General features: G+C 39.2%; 1 protein-coding gene across 2 annotated transcripts in view; it reads left to right on the top strand.

The window, feature by feature from the left end:
• Positions 1–25,763, top strand: part of LOC149227588 (uncharacterized) — a 121,111-nt gene extending 95,348 nt beyond the window's left edge. The window contains exons 7-9 of one of the 2 annotated variants that reach the window (XM_089375535.1): positions 25,011–25,082; positions 25,217–25,291; positions 25,401–25,763. In XM_089375535.1, coding sequence (XP_089231661.1) covers positions 25,011–25,082; positions 25,217–25,291; positions 25,401–25,476 — 223 coding nt within the window. In that variant the 3' untranslated portion in view covers positions 25,477–25,763. The remainder of the gene's footprint in view (positions 1–25,010; positions 25,083–25,216; positions 25,292–25,400) is intronic. The other variant, XM_089375534.1, reaches the window with a different exon arrangement.
• The last annotated feature ends 1,952 nt before the right edge of the window (positions 25,764–27,715 follow it).

The following is a 27,715-nucleotide window of genomic DNA, read 5'->3' as shown; positions in this document are numbered from 1 at the left end:
GTTTTCATGAGTTGGGTCATTATGATACTAATTTCCCAAAGAAGAAGACCAAGAAGGGATCCGGGGAAGGATTTGAAGGGGAGGCACTTGCTTCACAGTTTGAGTTGGATTTCACACTCTTCGCATGCATGGTTTCATCCATGGTGGGAAGTGGTTGGTTTCTTGACAGTGGAGTTTCTTTCCACATGACCGGTGACAAAAGTTTGTTCAGTACTTTGGAGGAGAAAGATCTCCAAACACTCATAGGGATGGGTAATGATGAGAAGTATAGTGTCTCAGGTGTAGGCACGGTTATTTTTCAGAGGGAGCATGGAGCTCGCCTTACCTTGACCGATGTCAAGTATGTACCAGGACTGAAGAGAAACTTGGTGTCGATCGTGATGTTGGAAGACAGAGGCTATGATGTAGTCTTCAGTAAGGGAAAGGTTTTCCTTAGACACATCATCACTAGAAAGGTGAAGCAGATTGGTTCACGGGTCAAGAACCTGTATACTCTTGAGGTTCAAGATGCATGCAAAGCCTTGAGCAGCAAAGCAACTGATGGAGACTTGGTGGTTGAGAGGGAGCGTATATTACCTCTCGACATGCAGAGCCAGAAGAAGTCTCAGACGATTGTGGAGGAGCCACGATTGGTGCAGCAGCTTCAGGAGGTTGTGGAGGAGCCACAATAGGGGAAGCTGAGAGGAGATCGAGTAGAGACATCTACTCATCCAGAGACCTCCAGTAGGGGGAAACTTCGAGCCAGGTGGGTTGAGGGATCGCATGCAGCCATACCTCTAGGTAGGAGGTGGGGTGATGTGGATTGATTGTCCCAAGGAGGAGGGGCAGGATCCTTGAGGTACCCAACCTCTTGGATGAGACCTTGCTATGGGAGCCCCAATGTGTAGTAGCAGGAACTGACTGATTGGGTAGAGACAGATGCGGATGGAGCGGCAGAGAAAGCGACAGTGTAGGGAATCCCAGGACAGTGCATAGCTAGCAGGCTACAACAATGCTAGAGGCACAAGTGTTTTTCACAGTGCTAGGTGGCACAGAGAGGTGTGCAATGGTGCGAGATGCATGGAGATGTTGCAGTAGCACAGATATCAGAAAGGGAGCACTTGTCAGCAGCAGGTAGAGCTTCAGCATCAGAGGGTGTTTCTAGCCCAACAGGGAGGTCAGTTGGGAGGTGCACTGCGGATGCAATGCTGGGAGATAGAACTAGCAGCAGCACAGATGTAGTCAGAGATCAAAGTGACAGAGGCTAGAGTAGTCAGATACTGAAGAGCATAGAGATGCAGAGTTTTCAGTCGACAGAGGCAATAGCAGTCAGAGACTTTGATGATAGAGCAAGTGGACCGACCAGATGTGTTGCATGGAGAACATTCCAGAGTTATAGGATCGGGTTTGAGAGGAAGCTTTTCTTGTTGAGAGGGATTGTTGAAAAGTGTGCAACAAGAAATGCTTGTTGAGAATGCAACAAGATGATGGAGCTTAGTGGAAAGGAGTCGCCTTCACTAAGTGGGCCCGCAGGCAAATTATGGTGCAAGTTCTCTTTTTGGATCCCAGCAGGGATGATCATAGCAGGAGTGACCACAGCAGGGATGATCACAGCAGGAGTGACCACAGCAGGGATGATCACAGCAGGAGTGATTACAGCAGGAGTGATCAAAGTCTATTTTTAGACTGGCTGTCAAAAATAGAAAAGTCAAATATTATTGTCTCATAATAATATTTAGACTATAAAATTTATCTTATTCTCTTGGAGCACTTCAGTTTGAGCTACAGATGTGGCACATGCAGCTTTCAGAAGGAAGTATGCTTTCTTTGTGGGTCAGTTGAGTTGTTGCATGCATGACTTCAGTTAGAACTCAATCAGTTGAGTTTGGTGGAGTTGATTGTAGAGTTGATGGAGTTGTGTTTAATTTGACTTGGTTAAACTAGTTGTAATTAGTCTAACTGCAAATAGACTAATGATGAGTTTTTAAACTAATTATTAACTCATAATGCAACTATAGAATACATCAGTTAACTCAGTTGCATGTCAGTGCATGTTCAGTTCAGGAGGGACAGGTGTTAGAGGATCAGATTGCTATCAGTTGTGACTATAGTTGTGCATGAGGATTTGCACAATCAAAGGGATTGAGTATGCCAATGAATTGGCCAATACAAAGTATTATAGCCTCTGCTCACGTCTTTCCCAGTGTGAGCGATTCTTTGGAGGTTAAATACGAGTTTGGTAAATCATTCTCATTCATTCTTGAGCAGGTATTGAGCTGTGGAGGCAGGAAAGCAGTGGAATAGATTTGGAGATCAGATCTGAGCTGTAGTGTGTGTAACAGGTGGAGCTGGTACTGGATTGCTTGTGATAAGCATTGTACTTTGTAATGTTACATGATTCAATCAATATAATATACAGATAGTTGGGGTTTTTTAGCGAGATGCTTTCCCCAAGATACATACTGTGTTAATAATTTTGATTGATGCTTCTATGTGCGCCTGTGAATGTTTCTGCTTCTGTAAATTGATGATCAACGTAGAGGAGCTTATGTATTGTGTATGTATTCCGCAATAGTACATGATCAGGATAATCTCCATTGAATATGTGCCATATTATTCAAATTTTCTACACTATCCACCAAATTTCGTGACTAGAACACATTTCATGCTACAAAAATCAACACTCCTTATTAGCGAGGAATGTGTTCTAGCACTACAACCCACTGAAGAAAACCCTGTCTTTGTACCACCTCCTGTCACGTTGCTGATGTCTGGCTGCTGTTGCCCACCAACTACTGCGCAACTCTGATAAACGTTGCATCCATGCTGCTGCTGGCCCTGCTAAACTGCTGCCAACACTGCATCTTCACTGCAACTCCCTCTCCATCTGTTGTTGCTGCAATTGCAGCAACTGCAACGGAAAAGCATCCAAAATACTAATCCAATTGTGGTCAGTATGATGCATCAGTCACCTGAGTCTTGACTGGTGTTAGACTCTGCGCTGTCACTGAAGCCTCTACGTTGATGCTGAATTTTCTCTATGCCAACTGTACAGTTGCCAACTCTGCACTGCGCTGCCTAGCATCTGAGCTACTACTAGCTATTGCATCTGTCACTCTGGCACCTGACTGCACCAACTGCCACTGACCCATCTTGCTATTATATATTTTGGGCTCCTATAGCAAGATATTGATTCATGAGGTGGTTCTCCCCAAGAATCCTGCCCATCCTGTAGCTCTCTGGGGCTACAAAACCAAATCACCCCACCTCACTCCTGGAGGTATCTCGGTGATCATGGAAAACTCTTCCTCCAATCTGGAGGACAACCTGTCAATATCCGCGGATGCAACCTGCTGATCCTGCTTCTCCTCCTTGCTCTTCTTCCTGAGAGGACATTGAGTGTTGTAGTGGCCAAGCTCACCACATCTGAAGGATTTCACTTTGGAAATGTCCTTCTTCCTCCTGCGTTGCTCCTGCTGCCCCTTTGATGCGAGGGCAACATATTCCTCTTCCTTTACTTGCTTCATCCCACTACTGCTGTTGCTGCCAGTGATGGTGGTCTTAACCAAATCTCGCCTCATCTCTTGCTACAGATCAACCCACATACGATCCCAGTCTGGTAACTTTTCTCTGCCCAGAATACTCTGGACGAAGACTTGCCACTCTTTGGAAATGCTGTTTAGAGAAAACCACACCAACTCAGTAGGCTGAGGCGCTGACCCTACTCCATATAGTTGATCTCGAATATCCTAAAGCCTATTTAGAAATGGGTTTGTTGTCGCACAAAGTGTCTAGGCACCGCGACAACGCTCAGAGTAAGGGTTGTCACTCTTAAATCCTTACTCCATTTAGACTCTCTCCTAGACAAGTCAAGGGGGGTAGTCCCTAGGTAAATGGATGAAATAACCTGTGAAAAACAGACTCTAGGAGATTTTAATGATGGACAACTTGATGAATGTAAACGAATCTCGATTAACTTAGATGAATAGATCAAACGCTAATGTAACCAAGACACAACCACAAGATAGAAACAATTATAGACCAGTGCCTTTAATTTGAATTAATCATCAACTAAATAAAACAAGTTATCCAGAACAATCTTCAATATGTGACGAATAATGACAATCATAAATAATCAATATAAACACCCAACACTGTAACATGCAAACGATTCCAGATCTAAAATGATTTTCATTAACTGCCCAGATCTAGATTCAATTAACTTTCTTCAACAACCAATATGATTTAAAACGTTTATCGCATAAAAAATCATGAAGATTTTAGATTTTTCTCTTAACACCAGAAACACCAAGAGATTTTAAGTTAGCAATTCAATCGTTCCTCAGCAAATGAAGAAATCAATTTTTTTCTTTTTTTCTTATGACAAAGTAAATCAAAAGGATCAATAAATCGAAATCTTAATGGGCCATAGGCTAGATGTGAAAGCGCAAGTCCTTGAATTTATTTCTTTAGTCACCAAAATAAGTTTTTTTATGATTTTTTTAGGATTTTTAAATGTTTAGGATTTTTAATTTTTTTAAATAGGTTTTTAGGATTTTTTAATTTTTTAATTTTTTAATTTTTTCTTATGTTTAGAAATTTTAATTTTTTTCGTTTTATTGATTTTCAAAATAAAAATCAAATAAAAAATAAAAGTGAAATCAATAAAATAAAAAACTAAAAATAAAATAAAATAAAAAAAGTGAAATCAAATCAGATATAAAAAAAAAAAGGCAAAACGAAATCGAATTTTTTGAATTTTGCTTTTTTATCATTTATGAATCTAACTAAAGCCTACCCAAAATATAAATAAAAACAAACCAAAATGGGATCTAATGAAAACAAATCCAAAGTCGAATTTAAATACAAATAAAAAAAATACAACCCTAACTATTCTCCCCTTTCTCCCCTTTCTCCCCTGCTCCTTTCCGTTCTCCCCTTTCTCCCTTTCTCAGCCTCCTTTACGGCCTCCTTATCTCCTTCACCCTCGACCTTCACCCTCGGCCCTCACCTCCAGCCTTATGGCCTCCCCTCTTTCTTCCTCTCGGCCTCCTTTTCCTTCTTCTCGGCCTCCCTTTTCTTCCTCTCAGCCTTTCTCATATCCCTCTCGGCCTCCTTCTTTCCGCTGTCCTTTCCAGCTCTCATCTCTCACCCTCAAGCCTCTCTTCCTTCACCCAGTCTCACCATAAATTTTCACTAAAAATTTTCCTAAAAAATTTACCAAAATTTTAACAAAATTTTTCTGAGTTAGCTTTTGGAATTGAAGATCTTCAGTAACTTGGGCAACTTATCTCCAAGTATCTTCAAGCCCCTAAGGGCTGACTAGTGCACATCCTCTAAACCCTTACTCATTTCATTTATCTGATTGAAAGAAAGACTAATACTAGCAAAGAATTTCAGTTAACTAAAGTTTAGCAACAAATTTAGTTTGCAATCTTTTATTGCAGTACATTTCAGAAATAGAATTATTTTCAGAAACTTTTGCATGCTAATTGACAAATTTTTTAATATTATCTCACTGCTTTTTTCAGTAATTTATTTTTGAGTTTTAAGATCAAATGCATCACTAGATTGGAAATAGTTAAACTAAGGAAATGTTTTTGAATTATTAGTTATCAGTTTGTCATTTGAAGTTTCTGCTGTTACACATAGAAAAAATCTGAATCTTGCATGGTTATAGGACCACTAGTTTAAAATAAATTGTTGGCATTTCCATTTGTTTTAAGAGAAAATTACTAGAACTAATATTTCAAACTTTGCACCTAATTGTTGTGACCTGAGTTTAAACACTTAATTTAATTCCTGAAGTGCATTTGTTTTTACATGCTCATTCAAGTAGGATTAATTTAGTTTTACTTATGCATCTAATGATCTCTAATTGAGTACCTCATACAAATGGATTTTTGAATATAAAGTGTTTTATTTCCAACATTTTACATTGGTTTCCTATTGTGTTTTCAGTAATTACTTGTGCAAACTTCATATTTTAAATTGTTGGTATAAGTATTTGTTTTCACATTAAGATCGCTTTTTTGAGCCTTAAGTTAAAAAAAATTCACGACATACCTAAGAATAACTCATATTTTAGGCCCTCCTTTCGCCATCACATCATTTCACTTTTCATTTGCATACTAAGCTAGTACTTGCACATTAAAATTTTACATCCAAGCATAAGCTTGGTCGATAGAAACATTAAGGGATCAAACTTAGAACAAGAATTTAACTAAAATTAACCAAGTCCCTACATTTCACATAGTTTTAAGTTTTGCATTTGCATATAAGATAGTCGAATCATTCAGCAACAGTTTCCCATCCATTAGTTGGACTTTATTTCCTTCGCAAGATAGTTGACTCCACAAGGCACTGGTATCATTTTCCTCAAATCAAATTGAATCCTTCAAAATCTTGCTCAATCTAAACAAGTATTGGTTGCTTAACTGTGTCTCCCAGATTGGTTGTTTCCCAACTAATCTTCCCTCATTCCATTTCCATAGGGTCTACCCCCCTTAGTCTGCTATTGGGAGAAAACTCAAACAGAGAGATTGGGGATCAATGTGACAACCACCAATCTGAGTCGTTGTCGCGGTACCTAGACATTTTGTGCGGCAACAGGTCCCTTGAAGCTCGTGCTGGTCTGCAGCTTGAAAATGTTTATGTCCTTTGCCTCAAATTCTAGGCTTGTCCACTTCCTTGAAATTCATGCTAGCGAAGTGTTCCCTTCTCTACATAGAATGCATGCCCTCCTTATTGTACCAGTTGTTGTAATACTCTTCCTCTTGCTGAACTTCACTCTTGGCCCTGTTTTTCCTATTTTCCAAATCTAATGAAGAATAGTGTGTCTCTTCACTCTCCCTTTCTCCTTTTATTTCTCATCAATCACTAAAATCCCTAACCCTAGATCTCAATGGCTGAGATTTAATCTAGCCATATACAGATCAATGGGGCCATGGATTAATTTCACATTGGACCCACTTAAATCACTTAAGTGACTTGTTACCACTCAAAATAGCAATGGGCCTAAGGGGGATCCCTAAAGGGAAAATGCTACAGCAAGGGCAACAAATGGAGACTTAGCCCACTATCACCTTAGCTAAGGCTCCCTTTATTTACGAACTTTCACTGATGGGAGGAAACCTGGTATATTACAGAGTCACCAATGAAGGATAAGTCAATGAAATGATGTGGACTGACCCTAATAATCCCTTTCGTGGAAGAGTTAGAGAGATAAGGCTTGCTTGCTTTCTAAGTAAGGTATAATGTCTTCTAGGGACAGGAACGAAGGATTTCAGGGTTAGGTTTATGGGATATGACTTATGAAGGAACTTCCCAATCCCCGAAAGCCTTATTGTAATTGGTATCCCGGATGGTTCTCGAAGAATTGTCTTTTCAAAGGAACGAGACCACACGGGACCAAAGTGGACCCGGTCTAGGATAGGAGGAATGAGTATGGCAACCAATGATGTTCTTACCCTAGACAAGGTGGGGAAAGGATCAAAGAAATAATTTTCACTTGAAGGTGTCAATTTGATCCTATGAGGTGCTAGCCTTGGGGATACGAAGGTAAAGCTTGATCCCAGATCTAGGGCTTGGCTTTTCTCCCAACTCCACCGTCAAAATGGCTTCAAAACTGGAGCAGACCTTGAGAAAACACCAGCGTAGGAGACCCTAAGAGAGAACTTTTTGGAGGGCTATCTTGTCGAGAAATTGATGCCCTAGGTACCCCAACATGGCTAGACCTGAATGAAGATGAAAGGATGTGATTTTTGGTGACCACCTCTTGGTAGATTAGTGCCTTAGTCTTGGGAGAATGGATTATATGATGAAATATGAGTAGGATTCTTGATTTTTAGTCGAGGAGGCCTCGAGACCACTTCGCTAGCCTTCTAGGTCAAGGAGAAACAATCTTGCAGCTTTTATAAGACCACCAAGCTAGCTCATAAATGAAGAATAAGCCTCTCAAGTAGTCAAATAATAATATATGAATGTCGTAAGGCCCTCTAAGAGGCCTAATGAGGTCGATGGGTGTCATAATGAAGAGTAGGACCCTCAAAAGCAGTGGCCAAGGGGTTGGCCCCTTGTAATAACCCGTGGCACTCCAAATGACATGTGGGGGCACACAAGTGTCCTCATGGGTCTCCAAACAAATTGAAGATGCTTGTAGATCGCCTGCAAGGGATAGGATGATGGTGTAGGTCATGCCACATCATCGTGCGAGTCCTGGAGCATCTTCCAAGTGTATGGTGCAAATATGGGGCCAGCTGGGCATGATGGATAAGGTGCATATTCCTCGTCCAATAAGTGAACCATGAGAAATCCCTGAATGGCTGTGGGGATCCATGGAGTTCTATCTGCTGCTATGGAGGCCCATGGCTCTCAATGCACACTCTACATGTGCCAATATAGCCCTCTGGAGGATTAGGACCCCGTATAGGGAGACCAAACCCAAGATGGAGACCATCTGCATTCTTGCATAAGATCTAATGCGTCCCCTAGCCTTCTAGTACAACAAGTCATTAGATAGATCAAGTAAACGAGCTTACTAATCATGGACCACAGGTGGGGACTTCATAATGGCCTACCCTTCCATAATGGGCTTCAAGATGTGCCAATGTTTCCTAAACTCCAAATGGGGTTAACCAAAAATCTTATTAGGTGGTTTCTATTTCTAAAGGGGATAATTTATTCAAGGTACATCCTTCAAAATGTGGTGGCATGTGACAGATAGGTGAATGAAGTAAGGGATGAGAAGGGGCAACCCTGGGTCACATGTTGGGGTACAAGGGTAGCTAATAAGAGGGAGAAATTATGGTACATGAGGTGCCTTGACCTTGATTTTTCCACCCTTCTTTATATTCCTTTTTCCTTTTTATGATTTTCTTTGATTAACTGCTCGGGGCTCAAGGGGTAAGAGCATGATGTATAAGATATAAAAGTGGATACACCATTTAAAGGTAGGGTGTTTCATTGCCCACCAGGGGTTGGGACAATCATGGGTTCCTATATGATGAAGGAGGTTCATTGAACTTGTAGGAACCAGGGTGTTGGCCATGAGGATGGGGTAGAGGTCATGTATTGGCTTTTGTCCACGTGCCAAATGTGTTTGTCCCGAACACCTTTTGCATTTTCCTGTTGAATATGGCCAAATACGCTTTTATCATTCTTTTTAGCGGCACCAACCTCTGGGCTTCATTCCAGGCCATGACCCAAGGTGTGGGCAAGGGGAAGGGGCAAACTAACCCTATGTGGACCCAGTAGAGGAATTTGGACCTAGGTGGGAGAAATGATGAATGGGGTGATAATGAGTGGAAAGAGGGTAATATAAGTGAATAAGGGAGCGGGACCACGCAACCAAAATCAGGGTTTCCCATGAAATACCATCCCTAAAGCCAAATGGTCAGTAAAAGAGATCCCATGGGACTAGGATGCAAGGATAATATCCAAAAGGGGGCTAGGGGACAAGGGCACAAACCTAACCCATTCTTTCCGCTGAATACCCCCATTAATCCATGCCCAGAAGTGTCCATGATAAGCAAACTACAATACTCAACTACCAAATGACAAGACATACCTTCAGGTTCGGGAGGCCGCCTTCAAACATACGATCATGGCAGATGTGCAAGGGACCACATGGCTAGCTTAGGTGGTGGAGAAATGGCACAATGAGCTAGTTGGTGGCTGTAAGGGGCTGTTGGCTGCTGGCTGAGGACCAGCTCGGAGAAAAAATTTCTCCTAGGGATATCACCCACAAAATGGTGGGTAACATCTGGTTCCAACTAGGACGTGAACTCTCAAAAAAGTGGGCGAAGCTACTCGAACGAGAGGTCACGAGAACTCCAACAATCTCTTGGTTAACGTAGACCTGTCACCTGCACATATAATATATGGAAGAACACAGAGCAACATGATTTCGTGGCATCTCATGACCGCACATGCTAGCCATAAAATCAACAAAAAATAAAATATGAAAATATGCATCCATCTACCATGAGAAATATCATATGACGTTAGTTCTAATGCAAAATCAACATGTGATGCACCCTACTCTACCATGCATATGATACAATGTCAAGTGCTAGGTATAATCATAGACCCAATGCAACCAACATGTTAGTTGATCAATACAAGAATGCATGCTTCCATGATTATTTTTGAAATCGACTCGTCAATATAAACGGGAATAATGATGCGAGGAGTTACGGGGGTGGGAGGTGGGAAAACAGGGGACCCATATTATATAGAAAGGAGCCCTAGAAGAACAAAAAGACATCAACCGAGAAGATTGAATTTGGTCTCCTAAACAAGAGATAGAAATGTCAATGATCAAGTACATGAATCTTTGATGAAGAGCTATCTCAGGCCTATCACCCTCTAGGTAAGAAGGATTGAATGTCTCGAATGTATTTAGGATGATATTATTTTGGTCATTGGGAAAAAAGGAAATGGACTCATCATTGTATTTGGGGAAAAACCATGATTCCTTTTTCTTCATAGGGGAAAGCAACTCTTCATCAAGACAAGGGGAATGAACATTATGACAAACCTCTTTTTTCAAGGCAGGGGAGGAACGCTCAAACATGAAGAAAAGCCCTTTATCGGGGGCATGGCCTAAGGAAGCATCTTCCTCAATTTCTTCTATATTAGAGTCATCAGAATTTCCCACAATCTTTGAAGGCTCTTCTTTGATTGAATCATCTTGGAACATAAAGAAGAGATCTTTCCAATCACTAGGAAGGGATTCATAAGGACCAACATTGTGATTCAGAAGGGGTGGAGCATTTTCTTCTTGAGATAGGGAGGACTTTTTCTCCTTCATCCATTCCCGAAGAATGATCTCCAAGGTATTTACTACGTGATTTTGATAAAATGCCTCAAGAAGAAGGTCACCGGTAGGACTCTCTTTATATTCACTCTTTGTGTTACGGAGCCTTTCCGATTGTTCACAATAGTGGGAGAAAATCTCTTGGGAGTTATATGTGGCCATCGGTTTCCTGCAAGACTTTTCATATTCCATCATCCCTTCTTGCAATGTCTAAGGGTTATCAGGGTTGAGATGTTCCTCATTATCCTTAGAGGACATGCTTTCCAATTCATGAGTCTCTCCTTTGGCACCATCATTAAAGTATGCATCAATAAGAGGCTTTTCCTGAAGCATAAAACCATATTCAATAACTTCCTCCTCTCAAAGGGGCATATCTAACGTTTGGGATATGTCTTCATGAGATTGGAAACATGGCCCTTCATGCAACATGAAGTGCGTAGTCAACGTTGGAAGAGAGAGAATGCTTTTAGGTTTACATGACTCAAGCCAATCGGTACTTGGTGAAATGGATAGGAAAAAAAATTCCATTTGGTCAAAAGGTTGAGTTATATTTTACTTTGAAAGGTACCTTATGAACCTTACCACGTGGTTGGCTATGGAATGTGGATCCCCATCGAACATTGTCATATTCTTCATGGACTTTGATGAATGATATTTTTGGGTCCCTGTCATATCTATGGTAGGAATATATGTGGTCAACATGTTGTTGGGTCCTTAGTGACCTGGGAGTCGCCAGGGTGAATGAAATTTCATTAACAATTGTTTGCTTCACCCTACAAGCATTGACTTTGAAGTTCAATGATGAACTAGGGCTTTGTTCTTCCAATGGAGTCGCCATTAATGTGATGTTGATATGTCGTATGGGGAAACAAACACACGTTTTGTGTCCTCGGCAATGGTGCCAAAATGTTACCGATCAAACTAGAAGGGGACCTAAGAGGGATTCCTAAAGGGCAAATGCTAGACTAAGGGCAACAAATGGAGACTTAGCCCACTGTCACCTCAGCTAAGGCTCCCTTCTATTTATGGACTTTCGCCAATGGGAGGAGACACGTTATATTATGGAGTCACTGATGAAGGATAATTCAAGAAATGATGTGTACTGACCCTAATAATCCCTTTCCTGGAAGCGTTAAAGAGGTAAGGCTTGCTTGCTTTCTAAGAAAGGTACAATGTCTTCTAGGGAAAGGAAGGGAGGATTTAAGGGTTAGGTTTATGGGATATGACTTATGAAGGAACTTCCCAATCCCTAAAATCCTTATTGTAATTGGTATCCCAGATGGTTTTCAAAGAGTTATCTTTTTAAAGGAATGAGACCACACGGGACCAAGTGGACCTGGTCTAGGATAGGAGGAATGAGTATGGAAACCAATGATGTTCTTTCCCTGGACAAAGTGGGGAAAGGATCAAAGAAAGAATTTTCACTTGAAGGTATCGATTTGATCCTATGAGGTACTAGATTTGGGGATGCTAAACCAAAGCTTGATCCCGGAGCTATGGCTTGGATTTTCTCCCAACTCCACCATCGGAATGGCTTCAAAATTGGAGGAGACCTTGAGGAAACACCAGTGCAGGATACCCTAAGCGATCAAACTTTTTGGAGGGATATCTTGTTAGGAAATTGATGCCCTAGGTGCCCCAACTTGGCTAGACCTGAATGAAGGTGAAAGGATATGATTTTTGGTGACCACCTCTTGGTAGATCAGTGCCTTAGTCTTGGGAGAGTGGAGTCTATGATGAAATATGAGTAGGATTCTTGATTCTTAGTCAAGGAGGCCTCAAGACCACTTTGTTAGCCTTCTAGGTCAAGGAGAAGAAATATTGCAACTTTTATAATTTGATGTGCAAAGGAGATGTCTTATCAAGGTAAAATTTTTTGATAGAATTACCCCTAGGAGATTTTGTTCACATTACATGGCCCATACATTGATAGATGCTGTAATAGAGACAAAATTTTGCAATTTTAGGCAGTAAATGCATGCACCAATTAGTCCTAGAAATAGCGAAAATCCCAATGGAATGTATATGACAAAGTAAACCAAGAATAACATTAAAAGCATGTACTTACATGTAGAAAAGTATATCCAACCATCCACAATTGACAAAAGAGAAGCTCCAATATTAGATGGACCAATATCCACACATCAAAATTCATCCATAAAGATCCAATTCATCCTCTATAAAAAGTGTGAAATTCTTAAGAGAGAGAAGAGATCCAATCCAAAATGATGATGAGATAATGAACTCATCTCACTTGTATTTATACACTAATGAGGAATTCGAACTAGCCTCCTTGGCCTACATAAGCACAAAAATAAAATAATATTCTAATAATCCAACTTTTGGTGACAAGCCCACCAAACTAGCTCATAAATGGAAGAATAAGCTTCTCAAGAGGTCAAACAATAATCTATGCATGTCGTAGGGCCCTTTAAGATGCCTAATGAGGTCCATGAGTGCCATAATGAAGAGTAGGACCCTCAAAAGCAGTGGACAAAGGGTTGGCCCCTTGTAATAACCTGTGGTGCTCGAAATGACATGTGGGGGCACACAAGTGTCCTCATGGGTCTCCAAACAAATCGAAGATGCCTGTAGATCGCTTGCAAGGGATAGGATGATGGTGTAGGTGATGCCACATCATCGTGCAAGTCTTGGATCATCTGCCAAGTGTATGGTGCAAATCTAGGGCTAGCTGGGCACGATGGATCAGGTGCATCTTTCTCGTCCAATAAGTGAACCGCGCGCAAGCCCTAAATGGTTGTGGGGATCCATGGAGTGTGATCTGCTGTTGTGGAGGCCCATGGGTCTAAACAAACATCCTACATGTGCCAATGTATCCCTTTGGAGGATTAGGACCCCGTATAGGGAAACCAAACCCAAGATGGAGACCATCTGCAATCCTGCATAAGATCCAATGCGTCCCCTAGCCTTCCATTACAACAAGTCATTAGAGAAATCGAGTAAACGATCTTACCTATAGTGGACCACAGGTGAGGACTTCATAATGGCCTGCCCTTCCATAATGGGCTTCGAGTTGTGCTAATGTCTCCTAAACTCCAAATGGGGTTAACAAAGAATCCTATTAGGGGGTTTCTACTTCTAAAGGGGATAATATATTCAAGGTGCATCCTTTAAAAGGAGGTGGCATGTGATAGATAGGTGAATGAAGTAGGGGATGAGAAGGGGCAACCCTAGGTCACATGCTGGGGTACAAGGGTAGCTAATAAGAGGGAAGCCCACACTTGGGTTTATAATCTATAGGAGGGACCAATCATGGTACATGAGGTGTCCCGACCTTGATTTTTCCACCCTTATTTATATTCCTTTTGCCTTTTTATGATTTTCTTTGATTAATTGCTCAGGGCTCAAGGGGTAAGAGCATGATGTATAAGATATAGCAGTGAATACCCTATTTAAAGCTAGGGCGGTTCATTGCCCACTAGGGGTTGGGACAATCATGGGTTCCTATATGATGAAGGAGGTTCATTGAACCTGTAGGAACCAGGTTGATGGCCATGAGGATGGGGTAGAGCTCATGTATTGGCTTTTGCCCATAGGCTAAATGTGTTTGTCCCGACCATCTTTTGCATTTTGTGGTACATTTTCCTGTTGATTGTGGCCAAATATGCTTTTGTCTTTCTTTTTAGCTTCATCAACCTCCGGGCTTCATTCCAGGCCATGAACCAAGCTGTGGGCAAGGGGAAGGGGCAAGCTAACCCTATGTGGACCCTGTAGAAGAATGTTGACCCAGGTGGGATAAATGATGAATGGTGTAATAATGAGTGGAAACAGGGTAATATAAGCGGATAAGGGAGTGGGACCACGCAACCCAAATCATGGTTTCCCATGAAATAACATCCCTAAAGCCAAATGGTCAGTGAAAGAGATCACATGGCACTAGGATGCAAGGTTAATATCCAAAAGGGGGCTAGGGGACAAGGGCACAGAGCTAACCCATTCTGTCCATTGAATCCCTCCATTAATCCATGCCCAAAAGTGTCCATGATAAGCAAACTGCCATATTCAAATACTAAGTGACAAGGCATACCTTCAGGTTCGGGAGGCCCACCTTCAAACATACGATCATTGTAGATGGGCAAGGGACCACATGGCTGGCTCAGATGGTGGAGAAATGGCACAATGAGCTAGCTAGTGGTTGTAAGGGGTTGTTCGCTGTCGACTGAGGACCATTCTGGAGAAATTTTTTCTCTTAGGGATATCATCCACAAAATGGTGGGTAATATCTGGCTCCAACTGGGACGTGATCTCTTGAATAAGTGGGCGAAGCTACTCGAACAGGAGGTCACGAGAACTCCAACAATCTCTTGGTTACCATAGACCTGTCACTTGCACATATAATATATGGAATAACATGGAGCAACATGCTTTTGCAGCGTCTCATGATCGCACATGCTATATGTTAGGTCATAAAATCAACAAAAAATAAAATATGCAAATATGCATCTATCTACCATGAGAAATATCATATGACGTTAGTTCTAATGCAAAATCAACATGCGATGCACCCTACTCTACCATGCATATGATACAATGTCAATCGCTAGGTATAATCTTAGACCTAATGCAACCAACATGTCAGTTGATCAATACAAAAATGCATGCTTCCATGATTATTTTTGCAATGGACTCGACAATATAAATGGGAATAATGATGCGAAGAGTTACAGGGGCAAAAGGTGGGAAAATAGGGGACCCATATTATATAGAAAGGAGCCTTAGAATAACGGAAAGACATCAACCAAGAAGATTGAATTTCATCTCTTAACCAGGAGATAGAAATGTTAATCTATCTCAGGCCTATCACCCTCTAGGTAAGAAGGATTGAATGTCTCGAATGTATTTAGGATGATATTATTTTGGTCATTGGGAAAACAAGAAATGGAGTCATCATTGTATTTGGGCAAAAACCATGATTCCTGTTTCTTCATAGGGGAAAGCAGCTCTTCATCAAGACTAGGGGAATGAACATCATCACAAACCTCTATTTCCAAGGCAGGGGAGGAACGCTCAAACATGAAGAAAAATCCTTTATGGGGGGCATGGCCTAAGGAAGCATCTTCCTCAATTTCTTCTATATTAGAGTCATCAGAATTTCCCACAATCTTGGAAGGCTCATATTTGATTGAATCATCTTGGAACAAAAGAGACCTTTCCAATCACTAGGAAGGGATTCATAAGGACCAACATTGTTATTCAGAAGGGGCGAAGCATTTTCTTCTTTAGATAGGGAGGACTCATTAGGGAAATTTTGAGGTCTAAAATGGGCCTACCAAGGAAATTATAAAATAATAGTGGAAATAATAAAATAAGATTAGATTACATCATCAAATTTCAACTCATATTTTCAACATATCTCCCAATGGGTTTACTCAAATTTCAAGTGGAAACACTCGTTACATGAAAAATTTAATCCCTCATCCAAGGAGTACCCATGTTGCATCTAACGAGTACTCCTGCTCGAAATTTGAGTAAAATATTAGGGAGATAAGTTGAAAATACGAGTTGAAAAAGTAGTTTTATTATTTCATTATTTTTTAATTTTTTTACTTTTTTACTCCAAAAATGGTGAATCATCCCCCATGGTTGACATCATCATCTTGAATCTTATTGGTTCTTATAAAGTTTATTTTGGTTGTACATTTTTCTTAGGAGGCCCATTTTAGACTTCAAAATTCCCCTAATGTTTCTTCCTTCATCCGTTCCCGAAGAATGATCTCCAAGGTATTTACTACATGATTTTGATAAAATGCCTTAAGAAGAAGGTCATCGGTAGGACTCTCTTTATATTCACTCTTCGTGTTATAGAGCCTTTCCGATTGCTCACAATAATGGGAGAAAATCTCTTGGGAGTTATATGTGGCCATGAGCTCCCTGCAAGACTTTTCATATTCCATAATCCATTCTTGCAATGTCTGAGGGCTCTCGGGGTTGAGATCTTCCTCATTATCCTTAGAGGGCATGCTTTCCAATTCATGAGTCTCTCCTTTGGCACCATCATTAAAGTATGCATCAATAAGAGGCTCTTCCTCAAGCATTAAACCATATTCAATAACTTCCTCCTCTCAAACGGCCATATCTAACATTTTGGATATGTCTTCATGAGATTGGAAACTTGACCCTTCATGCAACAAGAAGTTCATAGTAAACATTGGAAGAGAAGGAATGCTTTTAGGTTTACATGACTCAAGCCAATCGGTACTTGCGGAAATGGATAGGACAAACAATTCCATTTGGTCACAAGGTTGAGTTATATTTTGCTTCGAAAGGTACCTTATGAACCTTACCACGTGGTTGGCTACGGAATGTGGATCCCCATCGAACATTGGCATATTTTTCATGGATTTCGATGAAGGATATTTTGGGGTCCCTGTCATATCTATGGCAGGAATATATGTGGTCAATGTTAGCACTCTGTAATTTCCTTAGGCTGTAGGAAGGAAGCTCAAAGGTAACCACAAACCACTTGTAAGCTAGAATGTAGCCCTTCTAGCTTTATAGAGGGCTCTTTCTATATGATTTCAGTCAATGAATTGGCTTGAGTAGTTTGGATTTCAGTCTAGCTATGATGATAAAAGGATAATTTTAAGTGGTGGCTTGAAGGTAAGTGAAGGAAGGAAAGCCCACTTTGAACAAGCTCATCTTTTTTAATGATTCAAGTGAATAAGGGATAATGATGATATCTTGAGCAAGGGCAAGATAGGAAACTCTATTGGTAATTAACAAATTTCGTTGTAGTAATGGATGAATATAACATCAGAGGTGACAAGATGAGCATCAAACTAGGATGAATTCAAATTTCCTTTAGAAGAATAAGAGATTCATGAATGTTCAATAGATACAAAGCAAAGCAAAAAGTGAATTCTGCAAATTCTCTTATCTGAGCATGAAGAACTATTTTAGTATCACAGAAACATAAGTAATAACAGTAACAGAGAAAAAACACATACCAACTGATATCTGACACGCGAATACCTGGCCAAAATACCCTTGGCCTTCTTCTATTCACTTAAGAAATATTTGAAAATACAAAATACAAGTCTTTGCTTCCAGCACTAATCAATCAACAACCAATCAATCCTTTCTAGCTTGAAACATTTAGCATTAAATAGAATTACAACCTCCAAAAATCCCATGTCCATATACAATGATTCTCTGATCCATGAGGTGGGTCGAATTGATTACAAAAGTAGTAACTTAAACATATCTGCAGTGTTTTTCTTTTAGTGGAAAAAAACAAAAACTCACTTAGATCTTATCATACTATCCTATCTTCTAGCTAATGTCCCATCCATTCAGTTTATCTTCATCGCTAGCATCACAATAGCAAGGTATAAATCTGATGAGTTGGAGTGGGACCCATCTGATGTCTCAAACATTTCAAAAATTCAAATTCACAAATCGAATTTCAAAAAAACTTCATAATTCTGGCAGCAAGAAATTGTAAAAATGGGTCTCCCAATAACACCTGTAACTCCCAAACGGTAGCACTTGTGTAAAATATGAGATACATTTTTTTATATCAGCTCGTTTTGAAGAAAAACCTCTCTTCGTTCCTTCAAATTATTCCCCATCGCCTCCGAAACTGTTATGTAAAATCATGACTAAAACAGGAAAATACAGTCTGAAAAATAGGCCTTAAATATGAAGTCGAATCTCCAAATCCATGGCACCTGTGAACAAATTGGAGAAGGTTATTGTTCTTTGGTCTGTTCTTGAGAAATACCTCTTTCATGTTTTTGAAATTCTACGCCAACTCTTCAAAAACATCTTCTCCAAAACAATGGCTAAAATTGGCGATTTACACAGTCCGAAAAATATGCTTTGAAGATGCATTCGAATATCCCTATCCATGACACATGTAAAAAAATGGGAAGAGGTTATTGTTATTTGGCCCATCCTTGAGAAAAACCTCTTTCAGTTTCCTAAAATTTGCCTTTATGTGATTGGAAACGGTTCTGCAAAAGGATGACTAAAACAGAGTATTTGTGCAATGCTGGGGCAGCTAATCCAAGTAGCCCTCCATGCTCTGTATGATTTCACACCTCCTCTGGCAAAATGGATCAAATGGGTAGGCTTTAAATGGCTTTGTGATGGTGTAGAACTCTTTAATTAGGCTCTACAACTCTTGCAAACCTCGTAAATGGTTGATACCCACTTGCACAGTGACCATGACTCCCATTAACTTGACACTGCTTCCTGCTTTTGGTGAACCCTTGATGAAAAAAACTTGACAATGAAGGATAGTGACCTTTGAGACTATGATCGAAGCAGTGGTCATATGCTCAACTTATTAAAAAACTGAAAATTAAAGGACATGCAAAATACATTTGACGATGAAAACTACTTACCCTAACAGTCAACATGTTGTTGGGTCCTTAGTGACATGGGAGTCTCCTGGGTGAATGAAATTGCCTTAACAAATGGTTGCTTCACCCTATAAGCATTGACTTTGAATTTCAATGAAGAAATAGGGCTTTTTTCTTCCAATGGAGTCACCAATAATGTTATGTCGATATGTCATATGGGGAACCAAACACATGTTTCGTGTCCCCGACAACGGCACCAAAATGTTACCTCTCAAACTAGCAGGGGACCTAAGGGGGATCCACAAAAGGCAAATGCTAGACTAAGGGCAACAAATGAAGACTTATCCCATTGTCACCTCAGCTAAGGCTCCCTTCTATTTACAGACTTTCACCGATGGGAGGAGACTCCGTATATTATGGAGTCACTGATGAAGGAAAAGTCAATGAAATGATGTGCACTGACCCTAATAATCCCTTTCTTGGAAGAGTTAGAGAGATAAGGCTTGCTTGCTTTCTAAGAAAGGTACAATGTCTTCTAGGGAAAGGAAGGGAGGATTTAAGGGTTAGTTTTATGGGATATGACTTATGAAGGAACTTCCCAATCCCTAAAATCCTTATTGTAATTGGTATCCCAGATGGTTCTCGAAGAATTGTATTTTCAAAGGAATGGGACCACACAAGACCAAGTGGACCAGGTTTAGTATAGGAAGAATGAGTATGGCAACCAATGATGTTCTTACCCTAGACAAGGTGGGGGAAGGATCAAAGAAATAATTTTCACTTGAAGGTGTCGATTTGATCCTATGAGGTACTAGCCTTGGGGATGCTAAGGAAAAGCTTGATCCGGAGCTAGGGCTTTTCTTTTCTCCTAACTGCGCCATCAGAATGGCTTCAAAATTGGAGGAGACCTTGAGGAAACACCAGCATAGGAGACCCTAAGAGATCGAACTTTTTGGAGGGCTAACTTGTTGGGAAATTGATGCCTTAGGTGCCCCAACTTGGATAGACCTGAATGAAGTGAAAGAAAGTGATTTTTGGTGACAACCTCTTGGTAGATCAGTGCTTTAGTCTTGGGAGAATGGAGTCTATGATGAAATATGAGTAGGATTCTTGATTCTTAGTCAAGGAGGCCTCAAGACCACTTCGCTTGCCTTCTAGGTCAAGGAGACGCAATCTTGCAGCTTTTATACTTCGATGTGCATAGGAGATGGCCTATCAAGATCAAATTATTTAATAGAATTAACCCTAGGAGATTTCTTTCACATTACATGGCACATACATTGAGAGATGCTATAATAGAGACAAAATTCCACAATTTTAAGCAGTAAATGTATGCAACAATTAGCCCTAGAAATAACGAAAAATCCCAGTCCAATGTATATGAAAAAGTAAAACAAGAATAACATTAAAAGCATATACTTACATGTAACAGAGTATATCCAACCATCCACAATTGACAAAAGAGAAGCTCCAAGATAAGATAGACCAATATCCACACAACAAAATTCATCCATAAAACTCCAATTTAGCCTCTAGAAAAAGTGTGAAATTATCAAGAGAGAGAAGAGATCCAATCCAAAGTGATGATGAAATAATGAACTCATCTCACTTGTATTTATACACTAATGAGGAGTTCGAATTAGCCTCTTTGACGTACATAAGCCCCAAAAATAAAATAATGTTCTAATAATCCAACTTTTGGTGACAAGACCATCAAACTAGCTTATAAATGAAAGAATAAGCCTCCCAAGAGGTCAAATAATAATCTATGCATGTCCTAGGGCCCTCTAAGAGGCCTAATGAGGTCCATGGGTTCCATAATGAAGAGTAGGACCCTCAAAAGCAGTGGATAAGGGGTTGCCCCTTGTAATAACCTGTGGTGCTCTAAATGACATGTGGGGGCACACAAGTGTCCTCATGAGTCTCCAAACAAATTGAAGATTCATGTAGATCACCTGCAAGGGATAGGATGATGGTGTAGGTGATGCCACATCATCGTGCAAGTCTTGGATCATCTACCAAGTGTATGGTGCAAATTTGGGGCCAACTGGGCATGATGGATCAGGTGCGTCTTCCTCGTCCAATAAGTGAACCACGAGCAATCCTTGAATGGTTGTGGGGATCCATGGAGTTCTATCTGTTGTTGTGGAGGCCCATGGCTCTCAACGCACACCCTACATGTGCCAATGTAGCCCTCTAGAGGATTAGGACCCCGCATAGGGAGACCAAACCGAAGATGGAGACCATCTGCAATCCTACATAAGATCCAATGTGTCCCCTAGCCTTCTAGTACAACAAGTCATTAGAGAAATCGAGTAAACGAGTTTACCAATCATGGACCACATGTGGGGAATTCATAATGGCCTGCCCTTCCATAATAGGCTTCGGGATGTGCCAAAGTCTCCTAAACTCCAAATGGGGTTAACCAAGAATCCTATTAGGTGGTTTCTACTTTTAAAGGGGATAATATATTCAAGGTACATCCTTCAAAAGGTGGTGGCATGTGACAGATAGGTGAATGAAGTAGGGGATGAGAAGGGGCAGCCCTAGGTCACATGCTGGGGTACAACGGTAGCTAATAAGAGGGAATCCCACACTTGGGTTTATAATGTATAGGAAGGAGCAATCGTGGTACATGAGGTGCCCCGACCTTGATTTTTCCACCCTTATTTATATTCCTTTTGCCTTTTTATGATTTTCTTTGATTAACTACTCAGGGCTCAAGGGGTAAGAGCATGATGTATAAGATATAGTAGTGAATACCCCCTTTAAAGGTAGGGCGGTTCATTGCCCACCAGCGGTTGGAACAATCATGGGTTCCTATATGATGAAGGAGGTTCATTGAACCTGTAGGAACCAGGTTGATGGCCATGAGGATGGGGTAGAGCTCATGTATTGGCTTTTGCTCACGTGCTAAATGTGTTTGTCTCTTCCATCTTTTGCATTTTGTGGTACATTTTCCTGGTAAATGTGGCCAAATATGCTTTTATCTTTCTTTTTAGTTGCATCAACCTCTGTGCTTCATTCCAGGCCATGACCCAAGGTGTGGGCAAGGGGAAGGGGCAAGCTAACCCTATGTGGACCCTGTAGAGGAATGTCGACCCAAGTGGGAGAAATGATGAATGGGGTAATAATGAGTGGAAAGAGGGTAATATAAGCGGATAAGGGATCAGGACGACACAACCAAAATCAAGGTTTCCCATGAAATACCATCCCTAAAGCCAAATGGTCAGTAAAAGAGATCCCACGGGACTAGGATGCAAGGTTAATATCCAAAAGGGGTCTAGGGGACAAGGGCATAGACCCAACCCATTCTCTTCATTGAATCCCCCCATTAATCCATCCCCAGAAGTGTCTATGATAAGCAAATTACATTACTCGACTACCAAATGAGAAGGCATACCTTCAAGTTTAGGAGGCCCACCTTCAAACATACGATCATGGCAGATGGGCGAGGGACCACACGGCTGGCTCAGGTGGCAGAGAAATGGCACAATGAGCTAGCTAGTGGCTACAAGGGGTTGTTGGTTGTCAGTTGAGGACCATCTTGGAGAAAAAAATTGTCCTAGGGATATCACCCACAAAATGGTGGGTAACATGACCCAAGTTTATAAAGTCACACTCACTTTATAAAAGGTCACTTTTAAGTCATTAATTAAAAATGTACACTTCTCAACTTTATAAAGCTAGGGAGTGAAATGTGCTTGGTCACTTTTAGATGCTAGCCACTGCCAATGCAGAAGTACCTCCGAGCTATCAAAAATTGACAAAAATAGCCATATTCAATATTGTTCTCCACGCCATAATCCATAGGGTTTATTCAGTACGGGTTTCTCTCTTCAACCACCATAAAAAAATTCCAATATTAGTTTTAATTTTCTTATAAGTTCCCAAATACATTACATCATATTTCATTTAACTTTATTCATTTTACATAGATAAAAATTCATTTCCTAGACTTGTTTTGCTTAGTCACAATTCTAGAAATTATTTAACATTCTTTAAATAAACCATGATTATCATTACTACTATTTATTTAAGGTTCTTTAACTTTAAGGTGCTTCAGTGTCATATCATTACTTGGGTTGCTATATCACTTAGAAAACCTTGAATTTACATTCTTGTATTAGAAATTACATTTGGAAGTTAACATATTGAACTTTGTTTGATATCAATTACAACAGTTTAAAAACATGGTTTCCTCCACTTGTTCAAATGTGGAATTGCCCTTAAAAAATATTATTTAAACAAAATTTGATTCATATATCCATATATCCATATAATCATAAATTAGTTTATCTAAATCAAATCTAATTGATGCACTATTTTGTTTAATAATATTCAAATGTACTTGTATGGCGCATCAATCCAAGCATTTTCTAATGTGTTGAATTATTTAAGTCTCAAAGTCATATCTTGTGTTGGATTTAAGTTATTTGTAATTCATAGAGTAAATCGTTGCATTATATAATTATCATAATTAAGATTTACTTACTAAGTCTAAAGCTCTTCAATGATAAATATTCGAGACTTAGCCTCATTCTTCTAGGAATAACCCCATGGCCTTAAAAGAGTCAGCCAAATTGTACTAAGGTGACAATGGTATTTTCTCGTAGGATTACCTCAAGGTTGCATCCATGGATTTAGTGTTTTATTATTGAGTGCGATTAAGTGCGATTTGGGAGATAACAGGCCCACAAAAACATAAAATAAATTTTTAAACATCCTTTCATTAACATTTGGATGTACAAACATATTCTTTTAATATACATGTAAAATATGTTGAATTCTGTGATTATCTTAATTAGAAAATGGAAAGGTTATCTAAGACTCACCATTCAACTTTTTATTTTCTTGCCAAAAAACATTTGGTGTTTTCTCTTTGTAGGAGAGTCATGAATGTGGCATGATATATCTTCTTTTGTGGTAAGGTATCTTGTCGATTACCAAAAAAATAAAGCAGTTCTATTCATTTTTAATATTGATTTTTTTTTTGGTGGAAAAGAGGTTATTAAAACGTTTTTGCAGCATTCTTGTTGAAAAACTCTATATATTCATATTAATGCTTTTGTAAAATGTTTTTAAATAATGGAATAATCAGAAAAATTAATGTCTATCATTTTTATGATCTTCAACATGCATGAGGTCTAGTGATGAATCTGGCTATAAACAAAAGCAGTTGAAAGGCGAAACAAAGACACTTTCTGAATTGCATGGGTCCTAACTGGTTGAAGGGGTGTCTTCTTTAAAGAAACATTCTCATCAAAAGAATCCATCTGAAGATAGTGATCATTTGGAAAGGCACAAGTCATGTGATAATGTTGAAGATCATGAAAAGGATTTAAATTTTAAGCCTTTAAAACTCGATGAACCTAGTGTCATATCATACATCAGCCTAAGGCTTACTTTATTTGTAATGAACTTATACACACTTGGTACCATAGGCTGTTTGTAGAGGCATCCATATACATAGCGAAAAACAAGGAACTAATGATCTTAGACTATTTTTAGTCTCGTGGACCTTAAAATATCATTTCATTTCATTATGAAACTATGATGAACTTGGTCAGTATTTATATGTATGTATAAGAATTATGCTGAACCTGGATCCTTCTAACCAACTGTAAACGATCTTATGTTCTGTAAATATTAATTTGTCAGTGTATTGTTTTTCTTAAAATGTTATATGGTATCCTAATTTTTAATATATAAAACTCATAAAGTTATACATTACTTTATTACATTGGTTCATACAGTAGTTCTTCTCTATCTATCGTAATTTTAATGTACCGCTGCAAAACACACATGCCATCTAGACATTTATCCATTTATTTTTCACATTATTCTATGGCTTGCACACGATGCTGAATCAAAGGGCTATGCAGGAGGCTACAGGGGAATGCTTTCAAGGGTCCAATTCCTTCAAGATTTTCCAACTTAACCTCTTTGACAAATCTGTATGTATTTGTTTCAACATTCACTGGCATGTTTGCTACTACTTTTTTCAACTTGAAATGCAAGTAAATTGGTTCATAAATTGACATTAAAAGTTCACTATTTGTTGACATATATTTGGTATGCATTTTGGCAGGAGAGTAAGTGACATAACGTGGCCAGGCGTCTCGTCGTTGTCATTCTTAAAAAACTTGAAGAAATTGACTACACTGTAAGTGAAATAGCCTCTCGTGCTTATAAACCTTAACTTAATGCAAGCTATTCAACCTTGCTGCTCATCTTCTAAACAATAAGATTCTAACATTTCACGTCTTGTGCAGAGTGCTAAGAAACAACATGATTTCTGGTGAAATTCCTTCATACATTGGAGAATTTACTGGGCTACAAAGTTTGTAAGCCACTTTTGTTTATTGTTCTTATATTTTCTTGGATTATAGCTTTCTCTCAACCACTCTCATAACTTTGGAAGCCCTAAAATAATCATATTAGACATTCAATAGTTTAATGAAAATAATTAAATTGGTCTCTCGGAATATATGTGGAGTTGAGGATAAACTGTCCCACATACGCAATCAGATGATGGCATACATAAACAAATAGGAAATAGACTATTTTATAGTAGAAGAAACCGACTTTTTTTAATATAACTGCCTATAGGATTACGCTGGTGGAAACAAACAAATTTTATACGCACTTCGTGAATTTAAAAGAACACGAAATTATGAAAACCATATTTACAGAATTGTATATACGTTGTTTCACACATAAAATCGAAAACTTTTTCTTTTTTTTTTTTGGTGTAGCATAGCAGTCACTTCTTTTTCTTGTGTTGTAAAAGGAAGGGATCCATTGTGTGGAAGATATATATAGATTTCCAACAGAACTTTTCTTTTTGGTTTTAGTTAAGAAGGGTTTCTATTACTTCAGGTGATTGCTTGAGAGAGTTGAATGTCATATCTTGGAAAGGGAGAATCTACGCTCCCAGAGACTTTGGATTGTATGTAATTGTTGCTAAATCCCTAGGTTATTTCTCGAGAACAGGATGGCCCAAGGGTTGATTAAGGCATTCCATTACCAGACCCTAACTTGGGGCAAATGGTTAATGGCCACTTTGCCAATGATTCTTTCTTGATTGTCATGGAAGAAAAATGCTTATAATGGAATGGATTCCTACAAATATTCTATGAAACTTGAAGTTCCAAAGATTCAAAAGGGAAAAAATCAATGCCTTCGGTAGTAATAATCATATTCCTGGTTGGCTCTAATCTCATGTATGGGCTTTAATTCAGCATCACTGAGTGTTCACTTTTCCTTGCAAACCTCACCTAAGGAGTTGTGGGATAGATTGATCCAAAGAATTTCCAAAAAAAGGTAGATAAATGGATTAAAAGCTAGTGACTTTGGCTGCCAAGTTTGAAATTTGTGCCAAAGTTTGGGTTCCTACTCATTTTCTACTATTATTTATGTTGGTTCACATCTTTTAATGCTTATTGAAGATTGAAGAATTTTTTGAGGAATTTGTTTCTGGCCTATTAACTAGTGTTAATAATATTGGCGGTATTTCACGAAATATCACGAATATCAGGATTTTCAGGCAAACGATAGTTCGGCAAGTAAATATCGTGATATTTTCATATTTGAAAATATCGCGATATTTTGAAAATCTCAGCTAAATATCGCGATATTTTGAAAATCTTAGCTAAATATTGTCATATTTTGAAAATCTCGGCTAAATATCATTATTTCTTTATATGTTTAAAAATCTGAAGAAAAAAAAGTGATTTTTTATATTTGCCAATATTTTGCTGATATTTTCGTTGATATTGCCGAAAATATGTTTTCAGGACCCTCGCCGATATTTTGCCGAGAACGATATTATCAACACTGCTATTAACCATCAGCCTATGGGTAACCCCCATGGAAAATTCCCCCCTATTTGATCCAACTTGCTAGCTAGCAGCCCCACATTGATCCATAGATGGCCACTCTCAGATGCCTCTTAGCCACTCTCCAATCAAAGATTATTTTCCTCTACCCAATTCACCTGATGAAAGTGGGTCTTCAAATATGAGGTATGCAATCCATTTTCGTATCAAGTTGTGACAACTAAATATGGCGCACAAATAGAATAACCAAGAGACTTGGAATATAAAGTAATTCATTGAGGATAAATAAATAAGTATATTGAATAATGTATGAGAGAATTGATATGATGATACAAATGAGGGCCGCGTACATATACTTAGGTAGGATACTCTTTCATGAACAGTGATGTCCTTTGAGACATGTCCTTTCATAATTATTAATTATTATTATTATTTTATACATATTTATGTTCATAACATTGTCTTCCCATTTAGAAATGTTTTGTCTTCAGAGCATAGTTATGGAAAGGCTTGTCATTTTTCCTAGCTTGTACTGTTTTTGCATCACTCTTTGTTGTGGACTTATAATACCCTCAACCCTTTAGCAGATAGACACGACTGTGAGCTAATAATTTGCTGGACCACAACCATATCACCTAATGATGGTTTGATATAATTGTTCATGTGTAATGTTCCAGATATAATTTTTGCAGAATTTTTTTTCAAAAAATGAAACCTCTAATTTTATAATGATATGCACAAATTAAACC

The sequence above is a fragment of the Pinus tabuliformis genome, chromosome J (genome assembly GCF_031772625.1).
Source record: "Pinus tabuliformis cultivar Carrire ecotype Pingquan chromosome J, CPIR1, whole genome shotgun sequence".
NCBI lineage: Eukaryota > Viridiplantae > Streptophyta > Pinopsida > Pinales > Pinaceae > Pinus > Pinus tabuliformis.
The sequence above is the reverse complement of the archived record's forward strand: the minus strand, read 5'-3'. Positions and strand labels throughout refer to the sequence as shown.